Source organism: Euleptes europaea, chromosome 1 (genome assembly GCF_029931775.1).
Source record: "Euleptes europaea isolate rEulEur1 chromosome 1, rEulEur1.hap1, whole genome shotgun sequence".
Taxonomy (NCBI): Eukaryota; Metazoa; Chordata; class Lepidosauria; order Squamata; family Sphaerodactylidae; genus Euleptes; species Euleptes europaea.
In genome coordinates this window covers 39,179,107-39,204,167 of record NC_079312.1, presented here as the reverse complement: position 1 = coordinate 39,204,167, position 25,061 = coordinate 39,179,107, and the positions used below count along the sequence as shown (strand labels likewise).

The following is a 25,061-nucleotide window of genomic DNA, read 5'->3' as shown; positions in this document are numbered from 1 at the left end:
ATTTTTTCTGAGGTGATGAAAGAGATATAAATAGTTAGATCTAGCTACAGCAATGGAATGGCATTATGCATTTATTACATTAATAGCATCAAGTATGGGCCAGGGTTTACAGTGCAACTGGATTTCAAATCCTGTGTTTAAATTTATATATTAAATATCGACAAAAACAACCCTCTCAACTGTATGATCTTTTTAACCCAAACATCTTACATAGGATTGACAGTGATAAATGTTACAGTGGTCTGTAGAATATGCTTTTTGTGTGTGTGAATTTAAGTGCATGCCTTTTATGCCAAACTCATTATTATGGTTTTAAACTGCTGGTATACTTTGTCCATTAAAATAATTAGCTTGATCAATAGCTTTCTCTAGATCACTTTATATAGTTAACCCTTTCTGCATCTTGAAAAGTTAAGCATATCCACAAACAGGGAAGATCTTAAAATAATGTCTTTAAACAGGGAAGATCTTAAAGTAATGTCCCTCCTCCAATGTCAGGGGGTTTATCTGAGCAATGGTGACTCTAATCCACATTTAATGATTGTGAAGACAAAACCAGGGAGCTCACATTCTTCCACAATGATTTCATCCTAAATGTTTGCCGTACCATCTCTTTAGGTGGTTGTTTTGGTATAATAATGTAGTCAAACATCTCTCTGGCCAGCAAGAACTTAATTGCTTTTCCATATTCCACAGTGAAAGCTGAAGAGGAGGATTCTGTCATTGACTGGCTAGTATGAAAGAGTTTTGTCAGTTGAAAATGGAAACATCTGAGTTTTGAATAGATTGAGCAGGGGTAGCAGAAGTAAAATGCATATTTCATTATTCACACTCTCAACTAGGATTTCTTAGTCCCCCATTTTTAGTGATAGCACTCCATAAAGTAGGTGGAGTGGTTAAGGGGAAACAGAAGGATTCACAGAGTCAGTGATTGAAATCTTTTGAGAACATTTAGTGAGATGTAATGGGTGGACTTTGTCTAGGAAGACCTGGGTACTATTCCTTGATGAGTCATAAATAGCTCCAGCTCATAAGAAGACCTATGGTGGACCAGGCCAAAGGTCAATCTTATGCAGGTGTTTGTTTGTGTTTGTTTTCACACAGTGGCTGACAAGATGACCTGAAATGCCCACAAGCAGGAGCACAGAGACCAAAGTCTTTCCCTGTTGCCCTCTCCAACTGGCATTCAGGATGTCCCATTGAGCCATCATGGCTGAATTCATGTGACCTATCCTCAGGGCGTCTGTCTAATTCTCCTTTTAAAGCTATCTAAGCTTGTGGCCGTCACCACAGCTTTTTCCACAATTTGATTCTACATGGTGTGAAGACGCATTTAGTTGTGGGTCACTGGGAGTCCTTGGGGCAGTTGCTGTATATCAGCCTCACATTAGCCTCCTTTGTGTACTTGACCCTGAGAGCCTTAAAGGAAGAGCAGGATAAAGATGTTTCTGAGGTGAGGTGGAAAATTATGAGAGCCTTTCAGGTGTGGCAACCTGGTTGTGAAACACCGTGTCCTGGTCCCAAGTCTTCTAAATTTCAAACTTAAAGCATAATCGTTTTCCCAGACATTTTTCTTGGTTACATTTGAATGATTGTTGTATTCATGTATGTTGCCCCTTCCCACTTGTGTTATATAGTTTTAATTGTGCCCTGGTTATTATTGGATCAGTTAACATTAAGATACTATTTTAATAACGTATTTTGTGTTACCTGTTTTTAAAAATTGTGTTTCTCTTCTATAATAACTTGAATCTAATGGATCATTTCTCGCATTGCCCCTGAAATGCTGTTTGTTGGGGATAGGGAACCCCCTGGAGCAGCACTTCAGGGACCATTTGGGGCTGCTCTGAGAGGGGAGAGGCAAGAAAGTCACTTGCAAAATGTTTCAAGTGAGCTGCTGGTTTTATGTCATGATTTTTGCTGACCTTTTTGTGAATTTTCTGTTTTTTTTTATTGTCATTGATATTTTAAGTCACCTTGTGTGGTTGAAAAACGGAGCCCCGGGCGCAGAGTGGTAAGCTGCAATGCTGCAGCCAAGCTCTGCTCATGACCGAGTTCAATCCCGACAGAATTCGGTTTCAGGTAGCTGGCTGAAGGTTGACTCAGCCTTCCCTCCTTCTGAGGTCAGTAAAATGAGCACCCAGCTTGCTGGGGGTAAAGTGTAGATGACTGAGGAAGGCAATGGCAAACCACCCCGTAAACAAAGTCTGCCTAGTAAATGTTGTGATGTGATGACACCCCATGGGTCAGTATTGACCTGGTGCTTGAACTGGAGACTACCTTTACGTGGTTGAAAACACATATTCAGCTACTATGTGGCTGAAAACATGTTTTTAAAATTTTAAAAAGGAACAAATAATCTCAGCTGTGGGGGAAATATCAAACTTGACTGTTAATTTCTTTTTTAATTTTTTTTTTTTGAGACGAATTACAAAAAGAACTGAGATTGCTAAAATTATATAGAAGAACTCATGCCAAGGTCTCCTTTAGATATAACATAGTAAACATATAATAAGAAACAGATGTTAATTTCTTGTCTCTTATTTTTATTTCCTTGCGTTGTAAAAAGTACTGATAGGACTAAGGTAAGTTTGTTAACAATGTATTAATGTTACATATCTTGTGAAAATATATATCCTTAGTTTGTAGTGATTTTGTTTGTTTGTTTTTCTTCTAGTAAAGAGAAGATCATGTTCCTAAATACTTAAACTGGTATTGTAGGTGCTTTCTGTAATTCCATAGAAAATTAAACTGAAAGGAGCTGTATGATATCTACGGTCTAATTAAATCATTCTTTTGTGACAAGAGAAATTAATGATGGATTTAAGAATATGAGTCCAACCTCTCTGTACATTTATTACAGTACAATGTGTTACCTCTGGATAATGGTCACATCCTGGCCATATCTATTTGGAAAGCTGAACATCTAACATGCCAGATGCACTGGTTATTACTGTTGGCTATTTTCAGCCATGGCTAACTAATCGTATGTTGCCAAATGCAGGTTATGGTGGCAGAAGCACTGGACATTTCAAGAGAAACCTATTTTGCAATATTAATGGATCGCGCTTGCAACGGACCGGTTCTGGTTGGCAGCCCAGAAGGTGGGGTTGACATAGAAGAAGTGGCGGCTAAAAGCCCAGAGCTCATCTTCAAGGTATTGAAGTTACTAATCACCTTTCAAATAATAGGGGGTGACTGCCTTGACATCTACACTTTCCTGACAAGCTGGGGCTTGTTTTAGACACCATGAAAAACTATGTCTTACTGAAGCTGTGGTTAGTGTGATTGTTGGAATGTGGGCCGGTCTACTAACTGTAGTTAGTTAGGGTACATCAACCCATTTGCAGTTGGTGTATTAACAACATTTCGTCTTAACTGTCGATACTCATGAACGTCCTGACTTGTTCTGGGGCATCACCCTCACCACAATGCAGGTTTCTTCAGGGAAGGTAGGAGCAAAACTGAAGCCGAGACAAACTTATGCTGCTTTTACTGCCTTAGGAACCTGCATCTAACATGCCCCGTCCCCAGCCCCCCGTCCCCCCACGTCAATCACATCTGACTTACAGTGTGACCCCATAGGGTTTTCAAGTTAGAAGACGTTCAGAGGTGGTTTGCCATTGTCTTCCTCCGGGTCACAGCCCTGGTATTCCTTGGAGGTTACCCATCCAAATACTAGCCAGAGCCGATCCTGCTTAGCTTCTGAGATCTGACAAGCTCAGGCTATCGTGGGCTATCCAGGTCAGGGCATTTAACAAGTTAGGACCATTTCATACAGTCTTCAATGGCAGATTTTCCCCTGGGCTATACCACTTCTGGCCAGATATGAGGTTTGGAATGTCTGAATTCCGCCCTTGATGGGGGGAAAAAATCCTTTGAGCTTTAGGAAAACTGGTATGTCATGGAGCCCTTTTCAATATCCAGGAATGTTTTCTTGTGAGGGAGGCAGAGCTGGGGAACTTCAACCATACAGTAATTTCCCTGTAGCAATACTGTATAAGAAACGTTCTGCCATTTGGTTTTGTTGTTCTATAAACCAATCCTTACTCCCTTAGCAAGTGAACATTTTTCTCCTGCACCAGTAACATATTTATCAGTGATTAGCAATACAAATGTTTTACCTGTTATTAACTACTGCAGTGTTTTTTCTCTCTTTAGAGCTAGCTATTATTTCATATTGCTCTGCTGAAACTGGTGACTAAATTACGACCTAATAATGGCGAAAGTGGCAAAGAATTAATAACGAGACAAATTAACAACAGGGAAGCAGTTTGCGCATTCAGGGAGCTAACTGTACATGTGTGTCGAGTTCTGTAGCAATATTTTGTGCCCATTTGAAACGTACAGGAACCTAGAATTATTACTGGGCAGTGCCACTGCTGCTTTGGAAGCTCGCCAAAAGAAGTCATAAAAATCACCAGACTACGTATTCATCCACACCATCTGTACAGTAATTAAAAGTGAAAAGTGGTGTCAGATTGTCTTGTCAGCATGCCACCCTGAAGAATTACACAGCTTTTGGACGGGAGTCTTTTCAGAGGTGGCTTGGTAATTATAACATACCCTATAGGCAGCTTTGCTGCAGCCTCAGAATTTTGGCAATTTTCCACATTTTAATTACTAATTTGCAAATATAAAGCACTTTAGTATGTGTGTGTGTTTTTACTTTTGAAGTTGTAATTCTTTCTTCGAACCCTATATGTTAGATCTGTTTTAATCGCTATGTTGTCACAGGAGGAAATAGATATTTTCGAAGGCGTGCGAGATACTCAAGCGCTAAGGATGGCAGAAAATCTTGGATTCAAGGGGCCTCTACGACAGCAGGTAAATTAAATAATAACAATAACGATCATGATAATAATAAGAGTAATGTTATATATATATATATATATATATATATATATATATATATATATATATATATATATATATGCTTTTCCCCTTTTTCTTTTGTGGTAAGACTAAATGTTTGTAATAAAAACATTTTTAAAAAATGATTTGGGGGGGGTATAAACTTTTGAGACTCAAAGCTCCCTTCATCAGATTAGTTAGTAGAGCAGAATTTGTCCACCTGAGGCAGCCCTTTAACTAACTGCAAACACACAGGAATGTTTATAAGGAGATTCCTAAAGTGACTGGTTCTGTGATCTGGTGCCATAGAGCTATCTGACAGCCCTTTTTAGTTCTCTGTAACTTGTCAAATGAACTCTGGCTCCTCACCTAGTGAAGGGGCACAACAAAGTTTGCTTAGCAAATTAAACATGTTCTCTTCCCTGAAGTGGAGGGGGGGGATGATAATGATAATAATAAGCTTTTATTTATACCCCGCTCTCCCCCAGCCAGGCCAGGCTCAGGACAACTACCAACACAATCAAACATAAATACATAAAACAATCTATCACCATTAAAACATTCTACAACATAATAAAACCCTTAGCACGCTGTAATTCCATGACTCCAACGTTGGCACCCAGTTTCCCTTGTAGGGAGTGATGATGGTATGCCCATATTACAATCTCAGGGCGGCAATGGACCCAGGACATATGGGAGAAGGAAGGAAAGGAAGGAAGGAGAGAAAGGAAACAGGGGGGAAGGGAAGGAAGGGAAAGTTCTCGTGGTGTTCAGACATAAGCAGCCCTTTCTGGAATGTAGCTGTCACGGTGTTCAGGGAGCCTTTTGAAGTATATAATGTGTGTGGCGGGAGGGCGGGGAGTGTGGCCAAACCATTTTGCTGGTGGCCATGTGAATTCTTGAACTAAGCACTGGACGGGACACATACGACTGCTGGGATTTAAGGCAGCTGTTTCAAACCCCAATGGGAACGTGAAGACAGTATAAAAATATTTATTGACTGAAAGTGACCATTCCAACCTTTCGAAAAGAAACCTGCAGGTCAACAAATCTTGAATCGCCAGACCCTCCTGCTGAGGAGGTTCCTCTAAGTTTGAAGTGGCCATCAAAAAATCTTGGAAGGTTTCTGTGTGTGACTTTGCAGGGAAGATGCTCTTGGTGCGTAGCATCCTCAGGTGGTGTCTAGCTGCAAGGTTGGTGTGTATATAAGGCTTTTGGCCTCTGCACGATCATCTTGGGCTCAGATGCTGAATATAGTTACATGGTATACGTATAGTGTGAATGGTGGTCCATGCCTCTCTCAAACACTCATCTCTCCCTGGAACTCTTAGGATATTTAATAATGTCCTCTGCGTAGAGATCTTTGCTCATTGAAGATGTGTCTGGAAGCAATGAGGTGCAAAGCATTCCCTCCAGTACCACCCTCTTGGAACACCCTCCTGTGAAAGAGACAGTATATGCAGTGGTTAGAGTGTCAGACCAGGACTGGGGGACACTCCCTGCTTGATGAAGAAGTTCACCAGTCAGAGAAGATGCTGGTGTTGTTTTGTTTTTCAGTGAAACACAAACAATATTGCTCGGTAAATTAACAATTCTCCTCAGCATTGTTTTCTCAGCTACCCTTTCCCTGCCTCTGGCAGCAGTCTTGCAGGAAAAAAGACAAATCACAGATCCAGATCAGATTCCCCCTTAAGCTGCTTTTTAGGGCGAAAATATGTGCTGAGAGATCAGGTCATGGATATCTTAAACCGGGATCCCCAGCACGGGGCTCGTGGGTGCCGTACCGCACACCAACACCTTCCCTGGCGTCTGCCAAGTATTTTTAGAAAGTGGGTGGTCCAGCAGGACTTCTGACTGGCCACTGAAGATCTCATTGGCTATGCAGATCTTTAAAAATGTTGTTTTGGCAGCCGCTGCCACCTCAGCACAAGGATCTTCATTGAATGACTGAAGGTAAGCTGTGTGGATTGAAGAAATTATTTTAAAACAGTATGTTCACGTCAAGAAACTGGCCTTGTTTAGCTGTTTCTTGGCCTTTCAAGTGTTTGGTTCAGGCTTTGGGGCCTAGTGAAGTTAGTGAAATTAGTTAGTGAAGTTAATGTTACGCTGACTTGCAGCTTCCACAGAGAGGTAAGGGATGAGAGGGAATCAGACACAGGTGCAAGTGAAATCATGGGTCTGGGGGCTTCAGTGCCAGAGACTAAGAGGGGAGTTTCGCTCTCACATTCCATCTCGTGAGCGCAAGGAACCCTGGGCATGGGAAAGTTGCTTGGTTGTGAATATGTGTCACATGTCTCAGCAAAACACTTGATTGGCCAAACAGGATTGGGCCAGCTGCAGGCAGTCTGGCATCAAGCAAGACCATTAATTCTAGTTTGGCTCTTCTAGCCATACTGTTGACCGTAGGTTGGACCTTGTGTGGCCAGAACACCTGCTTCTGGGATTTTGGACTTTGGAGTTTTGTTTGGACTTTTTATCTTTGGCCTGGCCAGATAACATCTGGGTCAGAGGACTAAGGATGGAATAAGTATGCTAGATTAGCTATTTAGTTTTATTATTGTCTTCCCTGTTTTGCACTACTTCTATATTTGTATCCTTTTACACATTTCTTTTAATAAACCTTATTCATCATATCCTTGTGGTGTTGCTTGGGTTTGGAGGCTTCACTCTAAACCTTGTTTTCGGAACTCAATGTACAAGTGCCCTTTGGGATTGAGTACTTGATTAACACCCAGTAGGGCTGGAGACTTGGTCCCTCTGTCTCTCAGCAGAGGATTACCTCAGAGAGGCTGGTGGTAGCTTGTTACCCTGGGTGCTGAAGAATCACTCCCCAGTTTTGTGTGTTTCTGCTCTTGACCTTCACCCCAAAGCCTTCTAGTGGGACAAGGGGGCTTTGTTGTTGTTGTTTTTTAAAGGCATCCTGTTAAACAGAACTTCTGGCTGAAATGTTGAAGATTTACTATTAGAGTTATGCATAACCACATTTCCTGACATTTTGTGGTTGGCTCTGCCTTCTACGGCAGCCATTTTGTGGTTGCTCCCACCACCCTGTGTCAGAATTCCAGAGGTGTCCACAGGCTCAGAAAGACTGGGGACCCCTGTCTTAAGTTAATGAGCACTTTAACATTCAGCCCCCTGCTGTAACATGGAATCCAGTGGGTATGGGTCCTTTTGGAGTCCATAAGAATATGTGGCACCACCCTCATGGATAGGGTCAAAAACAAAGAGGGGAATCATTCCAAAGAACAGCTCAAATAGTCAAAAGGGTTAAGTGAGAAACCCTCAAAAATATATGCAAATGAAAAACAAAACTAAAATTTTTTAATCATCAGTGAGTTTTATTAATCAATTAATGAATAGAAAATAATAACCAGTAGACCACACAAACCATTAAAAATCGCTCTGTCGTACATAAATCCTTTTACTAATAAATAGAAGTTGATCACTTTTGTCTTCTCCTTGTCACCTGTTAAAATGTTTCCATCCTCACTAAGCAGTGAACCCACTGTTTCATTTATCTTCCTTTGGAGATACCTGATAAAGCACCTTTTCTTGTTCTTAGCATCACTTGCCAACCACAGCTCATTTTGTACTTTATCTTTCCTCTACTCGTCTGGGCTACTCATCTGTAATTGTCCCCCATGACCTGTCCCTCCATCCGTTTCCTGTGTGTGAAAAGTGCCATAAGTCACAGCCAACTTATGACGACCCATATGGTTTTCAAGGCAAGAGATGAACAGAGGTGGCTTGCCGTTGACGGCCTCTGTGTAATGACCCTGGACTTCCCTGGCAGTCTCCCATCCAAGTGCTAACCAAGGCTGTTCCTGCTTATCTTCCAAGATCTTAAGAAATTGGGCTGGCCTTGCCCATTCATGTCAGGGCTCCATTACCTATACTTGACCTTTATTATTTTCATCCCACCCCATGGCTTTTTATGCATCTCCATGGGCTTCTTCAGATGTCTCCCATTTTCTTTGCCATTGATCTTGTTTGCAGTTGTGCCTTTAGCAGATTATTTTTTTAAAAGAAACTCCCACCTATATTGCCCTTAACTCTGCTACATTAACAGATAGCCTGTTATTCTTTAGATGCTAAAGGAAATGTTAATTGTCGCCTCTAGGAAACATCTTGCAAAAGGAAAGCACTGGAGCAGATCGCCATGTCCATTCAATTTTCAGAAGCATAATGTGCAATCGGCGTGTCTCCGTTTTGGGGGGAGCCAAAGTGGGAGGGAGTCGCCCACTGTACAGTCTGTGTGAAATCTGCATCTTCTTTAAGTCAGCTGGAAAACATTAAAACATGGATTTAATGGCTCTCTGCTGTGCTAACAGAGTGCTTTTCTACAACTTTTTTCTGCTTAAAAATCAATGGAAAATAAAAGCTTGATCTAAAAAAAACATAAACACAGAACCAAATCTGGCTTCTCAGTATGCATTTCTCTCTTCTAAGGGTTGTCCTCCGAGTGCCAAAATGGAACATGAAGTTTCAAGCTACTGTTCTGTATGATTCGTTTCATAACTACCTTAATCTTTCTTTTGCTGCTGTCGAGAGAGGGAGAGAGATGATAAATTGTTTTTTCCACAGAATTTCCCATATCATCAAAATGCCACTTCTGTAAAACCTCTGAATTTTTAATACACCACTTCTAATTAATTTCTATCCCAGCTGTGCAATTAACAAATGCATAATCATTAAGATGATTAACACCCATTTGAAGATTTAGCAGTATCTTTAATAAGAGAGAATTATTATTAAATCTTTCCAGATTAGCACTTAATTATTAGCACAATGCACAAACTGCTTAACCAAACAGCAGCCTAATACATTTCTTCCCATGTGCTGTAACCTTTTCAGTGTGATTTACTGGAGCATAGAAACATAATGGCTACATCAGTACAATCAAAGGTCTATTTGATTTGGTTTTATCATAATCATTTATATTACCCATTATGTAAATACCAGAAGAATTCTGGTGCTACAATGAAATGTTGGTGTCTAACATGCCATGAAGTCATTGCAATCAGTTTTGATAAACTGCTTACTTCCTAGTTGTTCAGGATTTTGTTTTTTGTTTTTTGTTGTTTTTAATTAAAATGTTTCATTATTATCCAGATTCTCTCCAATAATTACCACAGAGAAATCGACTTGGAATTTACTTCTAGGAACTGGGTTAATGTCATGGGTTTTTGTTCTTTACATGCAGCGTGTTGTGTTTTACTAAGAAGACCTTAATTTAAATGAGAATTGGGCCATGGCAGCTTGTAAGTTCATAAAATAGTCCGAAATCGACAGGGCTACAAGCACCAGTGGAATGGATTAAATTGTTGCAGGAACAAGTAGTGATATGGGCAGCTAATGAAGATACCATGTATGGGATGCAGGAAGGAGGAGTGTGTCCCCAACCGCACTACCCATAAGTCCTTTCTAGAAGGATGTGGTTTTAATCTGAGAAATTTGCAGGGTTCTCCCAATAAACACTTCTGTTGCAATGGTATCATAATTATCCAGCACTTAAATCTTTAAATGGAGAAAGATCCGAGTTCCTCGCCCAATAAGGGAATCCATTATGATTCTGAGTGGCATGTGGACCATCACTGTGATACTTTTTGGTACCTACTGGCTAATGCTTGTGACACTGCTAATGACTGGTTATACAATTCCTTTTTACAAACCTGGTATCATTTTGTGTGTATTTGTAAAAGTGTTTTTTAAAATCTCTGTGACTCCATTGCAACAGGGAAACAATCAGCTAGTTCTTTAGACAAACAAAAATGAACCAAATATGAGGGGAAACCCAATAGATGGGGGAAGAGGTAACCTTCCCTCCACATGCAATCCTGTCTCCCTTAGAGACAGGAGATTCCTGGAGTGGAGTCTTCTCTGGCTCAAGATGCCTCCTGATGCCTAGGGAAGGGCTGTTTATGCTGGATTCTATGAACTACTCTCTTAATATAGTGTAGTTCAGCAACTGGCTTCATGGGAGAACTGTTCTGAGGAGAAAGTGTGTCAGGTGTCCCTTGTCTAAAATCTACTGCCCTCAAGCCTTTCTGTCTCAAGCCACACAGCCCTTCTCACAAGTTTCTTGCCTCTGAAAATATTGGGAGATAATCTCTGAGGGAGTTCAAGTACAAACTGGAGTTGTTTCATGTCAATAAAATGGCACAGAGTGGGGGCAGGCATAAACCCCTGTCCCTCCTCATGTGACAGTCCTGATCAGAACTGAGCCCATAGAATGATAGAGTTGGAAGCAACCACCATGGTCATCTAGTCCAACCCCCTGCACAATGCAGGAAATTCACAACTACCTCCCCCACACACACCCAGTGACCCCTACCCCATGCCCAGAAGATGGCCAAGATGCCCTCCCTCTCATCATCTGCTTAAGGTCATGGAATCAGCATTGCTGCCAGATGGCCATCTAACCTCTTCTTAAAAACCTACAGGGAAGGAAAGCTTACCACCTCCCGAGGAAGCCTGTTCCACTGAGGAACCGCTCTATTAGAAAATTCTTCCTAATGTCTAGACGGAAACTCTTTTGATTTAATTTCAACCCATTGGTTCTGGTCCGACCTTCTGAGGCAACAGAAAACAACTCGGCACCATCTTCTATATGACAGCCCTGGACACCTGATTTTTGAAAGGAGGGGAAGAAACACATTAATGAAACTCCTAGCTCCTGTGTAGTTTAGCTCTGAGCCAGCATTCCTTCCCAAACCTGGAAAAAGTTAGGAAGGTAGGAAAAACTATTTAGTATGGCATGTTAGACTTAATTATAGCTCTCAACTGTATTACCACAGTTCAGAACTCAAAGAATGGAAAGGAGGAAGGGGGGATTTTAAAAGCTCAACAGATCACAAGTGTTCCTTGCCCTCCCTTTCGCCTTTACACACACACACACACACACACACACACACAAATCAGATTAGCCTCTTATTAAGTGAACAGGCAGCAGTTGCTTAGCAGTTGTGATGTACCAGCGGTGCTTAAAGGAAAATGAACAGAGCCGAGTTTTGAGAGCAAATAACCCAATTTTTCAACTGTTGTTTTCGGCAATGAAAGCAACATTTTGATGTCAGAAGGGAGGGCTTATGTGTTTTCCAAACAAATTCCACAACTAATCTGCGTTTGTCAGCTGAATATTGCTTCACAGTTTCTGACTTTAGCCTCATTAAGGTAATCACTTTAACTTCGATATCAGCATAATGTATTCATTACAAACTCTCAAACTTGGTTCATTGTGCTTAAATTAAGTTTGTTTGAATTAATGCTGTTGCTCTCCCTAACTGCACAGCCCTATTTAGTGCACTGCGAAGATGGAGTCTTTATGCAGTGTTACAACAGCCTTTTGAAGCATCATTCAGCAATGCCATTGGTCAGTGGTTTGCAAGCAACCTATGGAATATCCATTGAATCAAGAACATTAATTTATCGGGCTCCATTAGTTACTTTAGATGCCAATAATAAAAGCTACTTTTACATTAAATTTAGGACCATTCCTTCGTTTTGTTGTTTTCTTGATTTCTTTTTTGAGTAATCACGCACATCCTTTTTTCTCCTTTTCTTTTCAAATGTAGGCTGCCGATCAAATTAAAAAGCTGTATAATCTTTTCCTGAAAATTGATGCCACTCAAGTTGAAGTGAATCCCTTCGGTGAAACTCCAGAAGGACAAGGTATGGAAGTGAGGAAGGAAGAAAAAGAAGCTGCATAGTAATCTAATAGAGAAAAGAAAATTCTCGATCTGTTGATCTGGAAATTAAGGTGTGGGTCAGATTAAAGAAGGCATAACATTCCCAGTCTTCTGACCACGCCTGGGAGTATGCCATGGCTTAGCATGTTCTCCTTCTCTCTGCTATGCAAAATTTCCACTTTCTTGACTGTGTGCTTTAATCCCTATGACTTCATTAATATTCATCACAGTTAACAGGATTGCCCTGGTAGCCATACTTTGAAACTAGTAATGCTGACAAAGTCTGCATATAATAGGGTCATAATGCAGTCTTTCACAGCTGGTAATGCTTGTTTTATATTATGAATCAGACAGTCTGAACCTGAAACTTCCTGTTTTCATAATTAATAATGATACACTAACCCTCTGTTGTTCCTGCATGGTTGTGGCATTTATCAGACCTGGGAACTGAGTCCACACCTGCTGTTGGATACACTCTTGAAACTGAATTATTTTTTACCCTGTCTTCAGACCTGATGAGAACCTGATCTTCCTTCCCAATTGCTGAGGCTTTTGGAATGGCTCTGTGACTTGCCTAACTCGATCTACTGACTGATAGCGTGATCATAATCACAGCAATGTAGCATAAGCGCTGTCGCCTATCTTTTCCCATGCTACAATGCCCAAGCCATGCACAAAAACATTGCATGACCGTGTAGAATTCATCTGTGGATGCAGGAAGCCAATCATTGTGTGTGTGTGTGCTGTCAAGTCACAGCTGACTTATGGTTTTCAAGGCAAGAGACATTCAGAGGTGGTTCGCCACTGCCTGCCTCTGCACCCTGTGAGATAGGTGGGGCTGAAAGAGTTCTGAGAGAACAGTGACTGGCCCAAGGTCACCCAGCAGGCTTCATGTGGAAGAGTGGGGAATCAAACCCAGTTCTCCAGTGCGGTGTAGTGGTGTACCATGTCTGTTGTGGGGAGAGGAAGGGAAGGAAATTGTGAGCCAGTCTGAGACTCCTTAAAGGTAGAGAAAAGGAGGGTGTAAAAGCCAACTCTTCTTCTACTACTGGTGAGTACTGTCTGTCACACAAAAAGACCTGTGTACAGACCAAAAAATATAAATACATAATATGTTTAAAAAATCAATCTGAAGAACATAAGAAAAATCTTACTAAGTAAGTTAGAGAAATCCCTGAATTGATTTAGCATGTAAAATAATTTTCCTGTATTTTAGTTCTCCCAAAAACCTAAACGTTAATGGTCTGTTGTAGCCCATTTAATCAAATAGTATTAATCATGTCCAGTAGTTTTGTTTTCGTTTTTATCTTGTGGATCGATCCAGAAAAGCAACTGACCATATTAGTGAACTAAACAGAATGTTCAATACTTTAGAGTGAAATTCTTTGGTTACTTAATGACTCTCTCAAAAGCCACAGATCTTTGGTGATGTAGACAAGTTGCATTTTCCTTTGCCTTGGGGGTTTATTCCATTGGATACAAAAAAGAAATATAGTAAAGTGACTTTTTAAAAAAGTCATAAAAATAATTCATTTACTGTAACACATGACAATAATTCAGAAATTGAATTACAGTCATGATCAAGTGTATGTTTGTTTTCTGACTATAATGTACAATAGTCAAATTAAACTGAATTATGGGGGGAAATGATTAATGACCCATATTTATATCGTTGCCTCTGTATAGGAGTGCCTTCCTGCTTCCCACTTCCTCAAAAACCCCTACGGCATGTTGGATAGATTTGCAGCAGAAGCAGTACAATAAAGAAGGAAATATTATTTGTAATTATCATACCCCTGCCTTACAGTTGGATTCTAGGTCATCTGAGATATACTAGCAGCATACAAATGAAGGGCGGATTCTTGTCCTCATTGATTATGGACTCTCTGTTCATTGAGTGCTCAGTGGAACTTAACTATGTGTGACTGCAAGTGACCGCTCATCCCTAATGCAAGGACAGGGAGTTTATGCCAAGATCCAGAGCCTAGTCCACAAATATCCATATGCAACTGGTACATTGCATTTGACTACAAGCCTGGGACAGTAACTGGTGTTATAGGTTTATATCTGGATTGCGGTGCTGATGAAAACCCTTAAAATATATCCTATAGTAATAATCTGAATTACATTGGATGCTCCATATTTGGATATACATGTGCAACAGTCCAGTCACGGGGTTGGACCTTACTCAAGAGGCAGATCGGGGGCTTCACCTGATCCCCATAGCCTCTGCCAAATGGCATTTGGCCCTGTGATCCCCTCAACCCCCGGCGCTAGCTTTTCAAGAGTTGCAGGTGGGTGCTGAAAAAGGCAGGAAAAGCTTGTCAGATTCAACTCTTAGAGCCCATTCCTGAAGGGAGGGGGTGAAACTCCTTAGGAGCTGGCATGACCCTGCGCCAGCGTAGGTGCCACATTATTGTGAATAAGGTGGCACCTATGCTGGCAAGGGAGCCAGCGCAGCCACGCTGGCAGAGATTTCTCTGCCGGCGTATGGGGCGTTCCAAGGGGCGGAGAAGAAGAGGAGGGAGAAGATTTGGTTTTTATATGCCAACTTTCTCTACCACTTAAGGGAGAATCAAACTGGCTTGCAATCACCTTCCCTTCCCCTCCCCACAACAGACACACTGTGAGGTAGGTGAGGCTGAGAAAGTGTGACTGGCCCAAGGTCACCCACCTGGCTTGGTGCGGAGAAGTGGGGAAACAAATCCAGTTCACCAGATTACCCTCCGCTGCTCATGTGGAGGAGTGGGGAATCAAACCCGGTTCTCCAGATCAGAATCCACCGCTCCAAACCATCGCTCTTAACCACTACACCACGCTGGCTCTCTAGTCAGCTTCCTGACCCCTTTCACCCCCTCGAGCAGCCCCCTCGAGCAGCGGTGTTGCTACGCCACCTTTTTTGGTGGCGTAGCCCTGTTGCTTTCTAGGGGGGGGGGCATTTTCCCCTTTGTCATTTTACAAGTACTTTTGTTTGCAGCGGCTGGGAAGCCTCTGTGGAGGGGCGTGGCTGTGCTGCTCCCGGCCGCTGCCTAACTTCCCCCCCTTTCAGGAATGGGCTGCCAACATGTGTTCCCAGTCTAGTCTGGAAACAGTATATACTCATGGAAACCTCCTCGCTGCTGCAGACCCCCCATGCTGATTTGTGGCATCTGCGTCAGTCTCAAAGGAACATTTGCTTAGTCTGTATTTTTAATCACTGCTCACCAAGCCTTCATTAAGTTATTTTTTTAAAAAAAATAAAGATAGATCGCGTTGAAGAAATGTGTGAAGGGACTGTAGCTAATTGTGATGGACAGGAGGGGAAAAACAGTCGCTCAGATGAGCATCCGGTCGCCTTCGAGAAGGGGGAAGGAATGTCGAAGGAAAGCACAGGGAAAAGTTCAGATCAGCCTCAGGGAGAGAGCTGGGGCAGCTCAAGTCTGGCTCAGGGAAAAGAGCAGACAGAGTGAAGGGTAGCTCTGCCTGGGAGTGTGGCAGAGTGACTTAGCTCTGTCTTTGGGAGAGAATAGAGTAACCGATTGTTAGTCCTATCTCTGGGGATGAACAGACCTTGCACAATTTGACTCTGGGGAAAAGGCAGGCAGGTGTGGGGGGAATCCTGCGTGTGTGAAAGGATCCAATCTAGTGTCTACTCAGTAAAAGCCTGTTGGTGCCTGAAAGCATTCAAGAAAATTCTGACTGCTTTCTGAAGCCATAACTAGTTTAAGTGTATGCGCCTCAGCCAGGTTTCTCCTTTGTCTACCTGTGCCACTGATCTGCTCCTTGAAACCAACCTGTAAATAAATAAAGCTGCTTAGTTTTTTTTAATATATACTAATCGTGTCTCGGGGATCTCAATAATCTCCTGGTGCACCACAAAACTTACCTCACGGCAGCAAACCAAAGTCTATACACTTGCTACCTTTAGAACACCTGGAAACCAAGGAGGAGGTTTATAGTTTAAAACAAACCTAGATTTCAAAAATCATAAGAGGCTGTGTGCATCCCCTCAATTGGTAAAAAAAATGGCTTGTCACAGTAATATTTGAAGAATGTTATGCTGTCTGGTAATTATGTAGAATTTTGTGGAATCTCTGTGTGTGTGTAAAGTGCCGTCAAGTCGCAGCCGACTTATGGCGACCCCTTTTTGGGGTTTTCATGGCAAGAGACTAGCAGAGGTGGTTTACCAGTGCCTTCCTCTGCACAGCAACCCTGGTATTCCTTGGTGGTCTCCCATCCAAATACTAACCAGGGCTGACCCTGCTTAGCTTCCGAGATCTGACGAGGTGGAATCTCTACGGGATAGCTATATGTATATTTCCCATCCATAGCAGCAATACATGTCTGTTAAAATACACATTGTGGGATTTCCTGTGTAAAAGCTTAATGGGTGGATCCAACCAGTTTTTCCACTGGTGAAAAAGTGAGGAGGGATTCCATTTGTCACCCATAAAAAGCTGTGCTTGAGATCACGATTCATTTCAGTATGGAGAAAAAAATCATGTTGGACCAGGACTGTCCTAAAGAGGAGAATTGAGTGAGGTTGAATGGCACAGTCCTTGTGGTGATCCATACTACAGTTGCAATACAATGTTGGAAGGAAGAGAAGGAATGGCAAAATTAGGTTTGGGCTCTGAATCTGAGAAATCTGAATCACTGGGATGGAACTGTAATTGACGATAACTTCTGTTGAAAGGTTTTTGATGGCTCCATACTGGTCTCCTCTGGGGGTCAATCATAAACTTTAGCTAGATTCAAGTCCAGTAGCACCTTAGAGACCCACAAGATTGGGCGGGGGGGTAGAAGATTTTGAGAGTCAAACAAAACAGCGACAGGTGAGCATTGCCTTCCAGAAGTGTCTATTGCAGATCCCACAGGTGGGAATCTGTCAGAGGGGTTGGAACAGATGTGACTGTGGCATAAAACTTGGCTGTCATAAACTACACGCTGATCATGGTTGTGTGTGTTGTTTGTTTAGGTAAGGTATTTATATCCCATCTTCTCTGCATAAACTCAAGATGGGTAACAATGTGCAAGAACACAAAAACAAGTTATTAACCAAAGGTATGCTACTTAGCATGACAGGCAGCTCAGTCCTAAGGGCTGCCTGCAGTGCGGTGGTCACCCACTGTAACTGTGGCACTGCTAGTTCGCTCCCTGAATTGGTTAGTGAGTGTATGGCAGGAAAAAGAGCATGTAGCTGGGTTCTTGAAGCTGCAGCCACATCAGTGTCCTCAGCAACTGTGCAATGGAGTCCCAAAGAACAACGGCAGGGCTGTGATGGACAGGGCAGACAGAACCAATCATGGGCCAGTAGGTCTGGGGACCCAGCCCTATGCATGTTGCAGCTGAGGGGCGGGAAGGAGCAGGGCCAAGGATCGAGGCAGCATCTCCACAGCACCCCACAGCCCCTTAAAGGAAATGAGCCATGGCTAATAGTAACTGGCCATGGCTAATAGTAACTGGCCAGGGCCCCAGCATTCTCCCACTGGCAGTGACCCCTAGCAGGTCCTCGGCCCATATGTTGCAGAGGCTGCAATCATCCATAAAGGGGCATAAAGAAATGACAAAGGAAGTGCACCCAGTCAGGGGTCTCTGCCATTCACCTGTGTTCTGTAGAGTGGAGATTTCAGGAGTGACACAGGACTGTTTTTCCCCCCGACGCCTGATTGGTAGCGCTGATGTGGGTTGGAGGCAGAGATTGGAGAGGTTCTGTTTTCTGGCCATCAGTAGAATACAAAATCTGTTACAGTTTTTGTAGTCAGCAGGGGAGCTACTTGTCGCAGGTGTGGTCCAGTTGCTCCAGTTTGTGCACTGAGCTCTTTATGTCAGCAGATTTCCGTTCAATGCTGGCCTTTCAGTGAAAAAAGGTGAAGACGCCGCTTCGGGTGGCAAACTGGGCCATTCATACACACGCACCCTTGCTCGGACAATTGTGAGAGATTGTTGAGTCTTACTATTAAATGAGTTGTCTCTCCTTGCTCAACCAGATACAAATCTTGAAAGTCCTGTCCTGTAGGGCCGTGGCCCTGTAGCCCAACTGCTGAAGCTGTTCACCTAGACCTGGACCTGAGCAGTACAGGATGCGAGAGGGATATTTTGGAGTGGGCAACTGGAGATCTGCACGCATCACTGAACCCTAATTTTGCCTGTTCCCCTCACCCCCATTCTGGAACACTCTAAACTTTTGGGAACTCTAAGGCTTTGCAGCTAAGAGTGTCCTTGGAGATTAGATTTTTCGTTCAAACCAGATCTGTCTTTTCGCTTTGAAGAGAACAATTTCAAATGATGCAAGCCCTCGGTATGGAGGCAGAGGGGCAGGATTGGGAGGATTCACTTCATGGTTTCTAGGATACTAGAAGATACAGTAAAGTACTAAACTAGAGGCTCAGTCATGTCACTGTCCCTTCTTTTCATTTGACCCTCGACTACCATCGGCATTCTTTGTTTCTTACAGAACAACTAGTGTGCTTTGGGGCATTTCTTTTCCTGCACATGCGTGTGCGCGCACACACACACACGCAATCTGTTTTGCTTTGGTTTTATGCATACTTGTGTCATCCCTCAAATATGCAGAAGACCTGTTTCTCTGAGAATGTCCTGCTTTTCTCTACCCTACTGGTTACCCGGGGACTATCAAGCAATACACTATGAGGAGGGCTTAAAGTGAGAGCCCGATGAATGATGCTAGTTAGACATTTACATGGTGCCCATTAGAGAAGCGGATGAGTTTGGGGATATTTTGTCTCGTGGACCTTCTCAGACTGTTTCAGGAGTGGAACCCTTCTTACATGGAGACTGAAACTTGCCAGATGCCTGTGCTGATCACAACCAGATCCAGTCTGTGCTAAGTTTAAGCGGTGAAAACAGCCATTCCCCTAAAGCAGGGGTGGGGAACCTCAGGCCCGGGGGCCGTATGCGGCCCCCGAGGACATTTTTTGTGGCCCTCGGGAGCTCCGGGAACCCTGCCGCGGAGGCGGGGCGCAGGGTGGCCGTCCCCGAGGGTGTACCTGGGGCCACGGCTTACAGCGCCCTTGTAGCGCCCTTTGGACCTCCTCTCACTGACGGTTTTTGGTCAGCGAGAGGGGAGGGGGAGGGACTCTTTCCCCAAGGCTGCCCCCTACAGCTGCGGCGTGCAGGAACGCTGCGGCACATTGTAAGCCCCTCTCGCTGCCTGTCGACTGTTGAGCAGCGGGGGCGGGGGAGAGAGGCTGGCGGCTCCCGGCGGCAGAGCATGCATGCAGAACCAATTAGGCTTGGGGAGGGCTTTTATGGACTCTGGGGGGGAGTGCACGAAGACTGGGGCCCGGTTGCTTGGTGCTCCGTGCGCCGCCAGGTGTGTGTGTGTGGGCGGGGGAGGTGGGGTGGCTGGAGCCCGGTTGCGCAGGCCGGCATGCGCGGGTGTGTGTGTGGGGGGGGGAGGCTTTTCTCCCTCTTTTTCTGTCACTCTTTCTTTCCCTCTCTTCCTCCCTCTTTTTCTGTCTCTTTCTTTGTCTCCCGTTCTCTCTCTTTCTCCCTCCCTCCCTTTTCCTCTTTCTCTGTTTTCCTTCCTCCCTTGCCAATCGACTGTGGGCTGCGCCCCCCTGGCGCCTCGTTTTCTGGGGCCCACCACTGGCTGCCCTCCCACCTGGGAGGGGGGAGGGGGTTGCCCTGCAGGCCTTCTCTGGGTGGCCTCCCCTGGGGTTGCCAACCTCCAGGTGGTGGCTGGAGACCTGGCAACCCTAGCCTCTCCCCCCCACCGGGAGATCTACACCTGGTATGGCCCCCGAAAGATGTTATTTTTTTTTATATAAATTTTTATTAAGATTTTTTTAACAATAAAAAAATATCAAACAAAAAAACAATACATGTAACAACAATAACAAAAAAAAATAAGTAACAAAAATTACAAAATACATAATACAAACTTGGAGGAGTATCCATATATCTCATTTATTACAATCTCAAATATCAAAGTTCTTATATTAAAAAAAAAGAAAAAGATACCCCTTCCCCCACCACCCACCATTAAGAGTGACCCTTCACCCGACTTCCGCAGCAGGTGTCTAATCAGATTTTACTATTAAAAATACAAAGGTATAAAATTACTCTAGTTTCTACAACTCGTTAATTATAACCATAAAATCCATTTTTGCCATCTTATCCCAATATGAGGCGGCCTTTGACCAAGTTTGTTTAAACTTTTCCATATCTTTCCCATGTAGGAAATCTGTTAATTTGGCCATCCTCATATATATCCATATCTTCTCTCTCCAGATATTAATTGAGGGTTTATTCACTTGCTTCCAAACTTTAGGTATCACAATTCTTGCAGCAGCAAAGCTATACTGGCAGACAATTCTGTCTTCATCATTGATATTTTTTGGTGGTATTCCCAATAAGCAAAATAATGGTTTTCTTTTCACACTACCATTAATCAAATTATTCGTTTCCTTCAAAACTTTCTTCCAGAATTTTTTTATTTTTTTACAAAACCACCATACATGCATATATGTTCCTCTTTCCTTACCACATTTCCAGCACAGACCCCTGTCTTCTCTGTTTATTTTAGAAATCATCACTGGTGTTATATGCCATCTGTAAAACATTTTATATAGATTTTCTCTAATTTCATTGGTTATTGTAAATTTAAATTCTTTTTTCCATAATTTTTCCCATAGTTCCAAATCTATGTTAAAACCTAGCTCCTTCATCCATTTAATCATAATTGGTTTAACCCTTTCTTGTTCCAATTAATTTCCATTAACAATTTATACATTCTACCTATCAGTCCTTTATTTCCTTTTATTAATATTTTCTCTAATTCTGATTTATTTCTATTGAATCCAATTTGGTTATCTTTATTAAATATATCTCTTATTTTGTAGTATAGAAACCAATCCTTTATATCCAGTTCTTCTCTACTTTTTAGAATCCATATCCCTTCTTTCCAGTTAATAATATTTCTATATATATCCATTTCTAAATTCAGCTGAGTTCCTCTTCTCATAAAAGCTTCCACTGGATTAAGCCATCCAGGAGTTTTATTTTCTAATATCTTTCTATACTTTTTCCACACTTTAAACAAACCAGCTCTAACAAAATGAATATTAAAATCTTTATTTACTTTTTCTTTCTCATACCATAAATAAGCATGCCATCCAAAACGTAAATTATAACCTTCCAATTCTAATAATTCAGTATCCTCTAACATTATCCAAGATTTCAACCATACAAAGCATGCTGCTTCATAATACGTTTTTAAATCTGGTAAGCCTAATCCACCTATATCTCTTAGTTGAATCAAATTTTTGTAAGCTATTCTATGTTTTCCTTTGTTCCACAAGAAGTTTAAAATATCTTTTTTCCATACCTTAAATATTTTAACCCCCTTAATTATTGGTAAATTTTGAAATAAAAAAAGCATTTTGGGTAAAACCATCATTTTAACAGCTGAAATTCTACCCCATAGTGATAAAGGTATTCTTTGCCAGTTTTTCAAGTCTGTATTAATTTGATGCGAATGTTATAAATGTGCGAATGGCCCTTGGCAGGAAAAAGGTTCCCCACCCCTGCCCTAAAGGCTATGTTCATTTTGGCTCCGTACGATATTTGTGCGTGTTAAATAAGCAAAATAAAGCTTTGCAGTGGAATTGGTTTTATGATTCTCCTGTGTACATGGCATAATCCTTAATTTAACATTAGCAAAAATGTGTGCTTCATCTGAAAGCTGCATTATGTCACTTCTACAATACCCTTTGGAGATAGTGAGGGTATATGCAAGTCTCATTTGTTAGGCTTGGTCTTTAGAGGTTTTTGTTTATTTTGTTTTGTTTGAAATATCCTCCCTGTCAGCAGTGCACTCTAGGCAGCTTGTAAAATTTAAGACATGGCGCATGAAATGCATTAAAATCCATAATCAAAACAGAATCAATAAAACCATTACAAAACAACCCGTTGAAAAAAAATAAGCTGTTAAAGTTTGGTGTAAATAACAAAGCCGTGCTTTGCTTTCTAAAAATGAACAAACTTCAGTTTTGATACAACTTTTTACAGGGAAAGAAAATCTAAAATAGTGGCGAGTGAATCCCCTTCTGCTTGAATGCCTTTAAGGTCACTAATTAAAATCATCCTCTATGAATATTTAGAGAGAGAGAGAGAGAGAGAGAGAGAGAGATTTTCTAAGAGTTCTCAGTTGGTGCATGGTTGTTCTCACTGGGGTGGAGCCAAGTAAATTCCTCAGTAGATCAGGCTTCCTCAGGAGGTGGTAAGCTCTCCTTCCCTGGAGGTGTATAAAAAGAGGTTAGATGGCCATCTGTCAGCAATGCCAATTCTATGACCTTAAGCAGATGATGAGAAGAAGGGCAACTTGGCCATCTTCTGAGCATGGAGTAGGGGTCACTGGGGGTGTGGAGAGGGGAGGTAGTTGTGAAATTCCTGCAGTGTGCAGCGGGTTGGACTAGATGACCATGGCGGTCCCTTCCAACTCTATGATTCTATGATTCTAAATGGCAGCACATTTCCCAAGGAACTGCACAGTACCATCTTTCCTTCCTGGTACATCATGTGTCCTGACACCATTGTCACTGATATGGCTGCTGGAAGATGGTCAGATTTTTGTCCAGAAGGAAGGAATGTTTCCCTTCCCCCAAAAGTCATGATTCACAACATGACAGCATGGTGTACTGGTGAGAGTGTCAGCCTAGGATCTGGGAGACCTAGATTTGAATCTCCCTGTGTCACAAAAGCTCGTTGGGTGACCTAGAACTAGTCACTCCTCTCTCAGCCTCACTTACCTCACAGGATGATTGGGAAGATAAAATGGCAAAAGGAAGAATGATGCTGTAAGTCATTTGGGTCCCTGTTGGGAAGAAGACGACTTGGTTTTTATATGCCAAATTTCTCTACCTTTTTTAAAGGAGAATCAAACCAGTTTACAATCTCCTTCCCTTCCTCTCCCCACAACAGACACCTTGTGAGGTAGGTGGGGCTGAGAGAATTCGGAGAGAACAGTGACTAGCCTAAGGTCACCCAGCTGGCTTCATGTGTAGGAACAGGGAAACAAATCCAGTTCTCCTGATTAAAGTCCACCATTTTTAACCACTACACCACGCTGGAGAAAAATGAAGTATAAAGGAATAAGTGAGCAGTTGTCCTGGCCTTCCATGTTGATGGTGAACTGCAGACAGAGCCAGTCCATTGTTGTGTAGATTACAGTGTCATTTAAACAAAACAAAACAGTCATTTTCAACTGGGGGTAATGTGTGTGGAGGTACAAAATGTGCCAATGTGGCTCTTTGTTTTTAAATCTATATATTGTTATTCAGAATGGTGGAATGGAAACCCAATCCCTGTTGTTACAAAAAGGTCACTTGTATAAATATCACGCAACAGCTTTATTACATTAGTAGTATTCTGCCAGTACATAAACATATCCTCAAAGGGACACTCGGATGTATAAAGTACCTATAATAAAATTTGACCAAGCTGGAAAATATAGGCAGCTATGCAATCCTATTATGATAATAACATTAATAATTCTTGGATCACGGTATTGGTCTTGTTGCATTGCTTGAGAATTCCTCTGGATACTCATTCCTTTTTTAGACAGAGATTGATCCTGTGGTGGTTTTTATTTTACCAGTAAGAAGCAAAAAACCAGGCAAAGTTTTAAATCCCATGAGTTGCAGTGGAAAAGATAAGCACAGGTTTAAATCTTTCCCACTTAAATTTATGAGTCCTTTCTTTGTAGTATATATACCATCAATGCTTTCCTCTAAGTCAGTATTTCATATAGTAGCCTATATGAAAATGTTTACTTAAGCATTCAAGAGAACAATCATAAGCCTACTCTGGACTGTTCAATGGAGTTTAAAAAGGTAAATGTCTCCTGTGCAAGCACCGGGTCATTGGAGGGGCTGTGGCTCAATGGTAGAGCATCTGCTTGGCATGCAGAAGGTCCCACGTTCAGTCCCCGGCATCTCCAGTTAAAGGGACTAGGCAAGTAAGTGATGTGAAAGACCTCTTCCTGAGACCCTGACAATACTGACTTTGATTCAGTATAAGGCAGCTTCATGTGTTCATTCCTTACCCATGGGGTGACGTCATATCCCAATGTTTACTAGGCAGACTTTGCTTACGGGGTGGTTTGCCAGTGCCTTCCCCAGTCATCTTCCCTTTACCCCCAGCAAGTGGGTACTCATTTTACCAACCTCGAAAGGATGGAAGGCTGAGTCAACTTTGAGCCGGCTACCTGAAACCAACTTCCGTCGGGATCGAACTCAGGTCATGAGCAGAGCTTGGACTGCAGTACTGAAGCTTACCACTCTGTGCCACGGGGCTCTTCAGTGGAGCTTACTGTCAGGAAAATGTTCCTACAGTGCAATCCTAAGCACACTTTCCTAGGAGTAAGTCCCATTCATTAGACTTCAGTAGGATCTTGTTTAGGATTAGGCTGATAGGATTGGATTGATAATCACCTAATATAAACCAGTTAGTTTAACAGTTAAGGATTTACATTTGAACACTGTGTGCTAACTTTGTGGCATCAATACAGTGATT

The 25,061-nt window shown here is 42.3% G+C and overlaps 1 protein-coding gene across 1 annotated transcript in view; it reads left to right on the top strand.

Annotated features, from left to right (window-relative positions):
• The window catches only part of SUCLG2 (succinate-CoA ligase GDP-forming subunit beta), a 184,222-nt gene that overhangs the window by 82,742 nt on the left and 76,419 nt on the right, over positions 1–25,061 (top strand). The window contains exons 4-6 of the mRNA XM_056854899.1: positions 3,005–3,157; positions 4,738–4,827; positions 12,429–12,525. Coding sequence (XP_056710877.1) covers positions 3,005–3,157; positions 4,738–4,827; positions 12,429–12,525 — 340 coding nt within the window. The remainder of the gene's footprint in view (positions 1–3,004; positions 3,158–4,737; positions 4,828–12,428; positions 12,526–25,061) is intronic.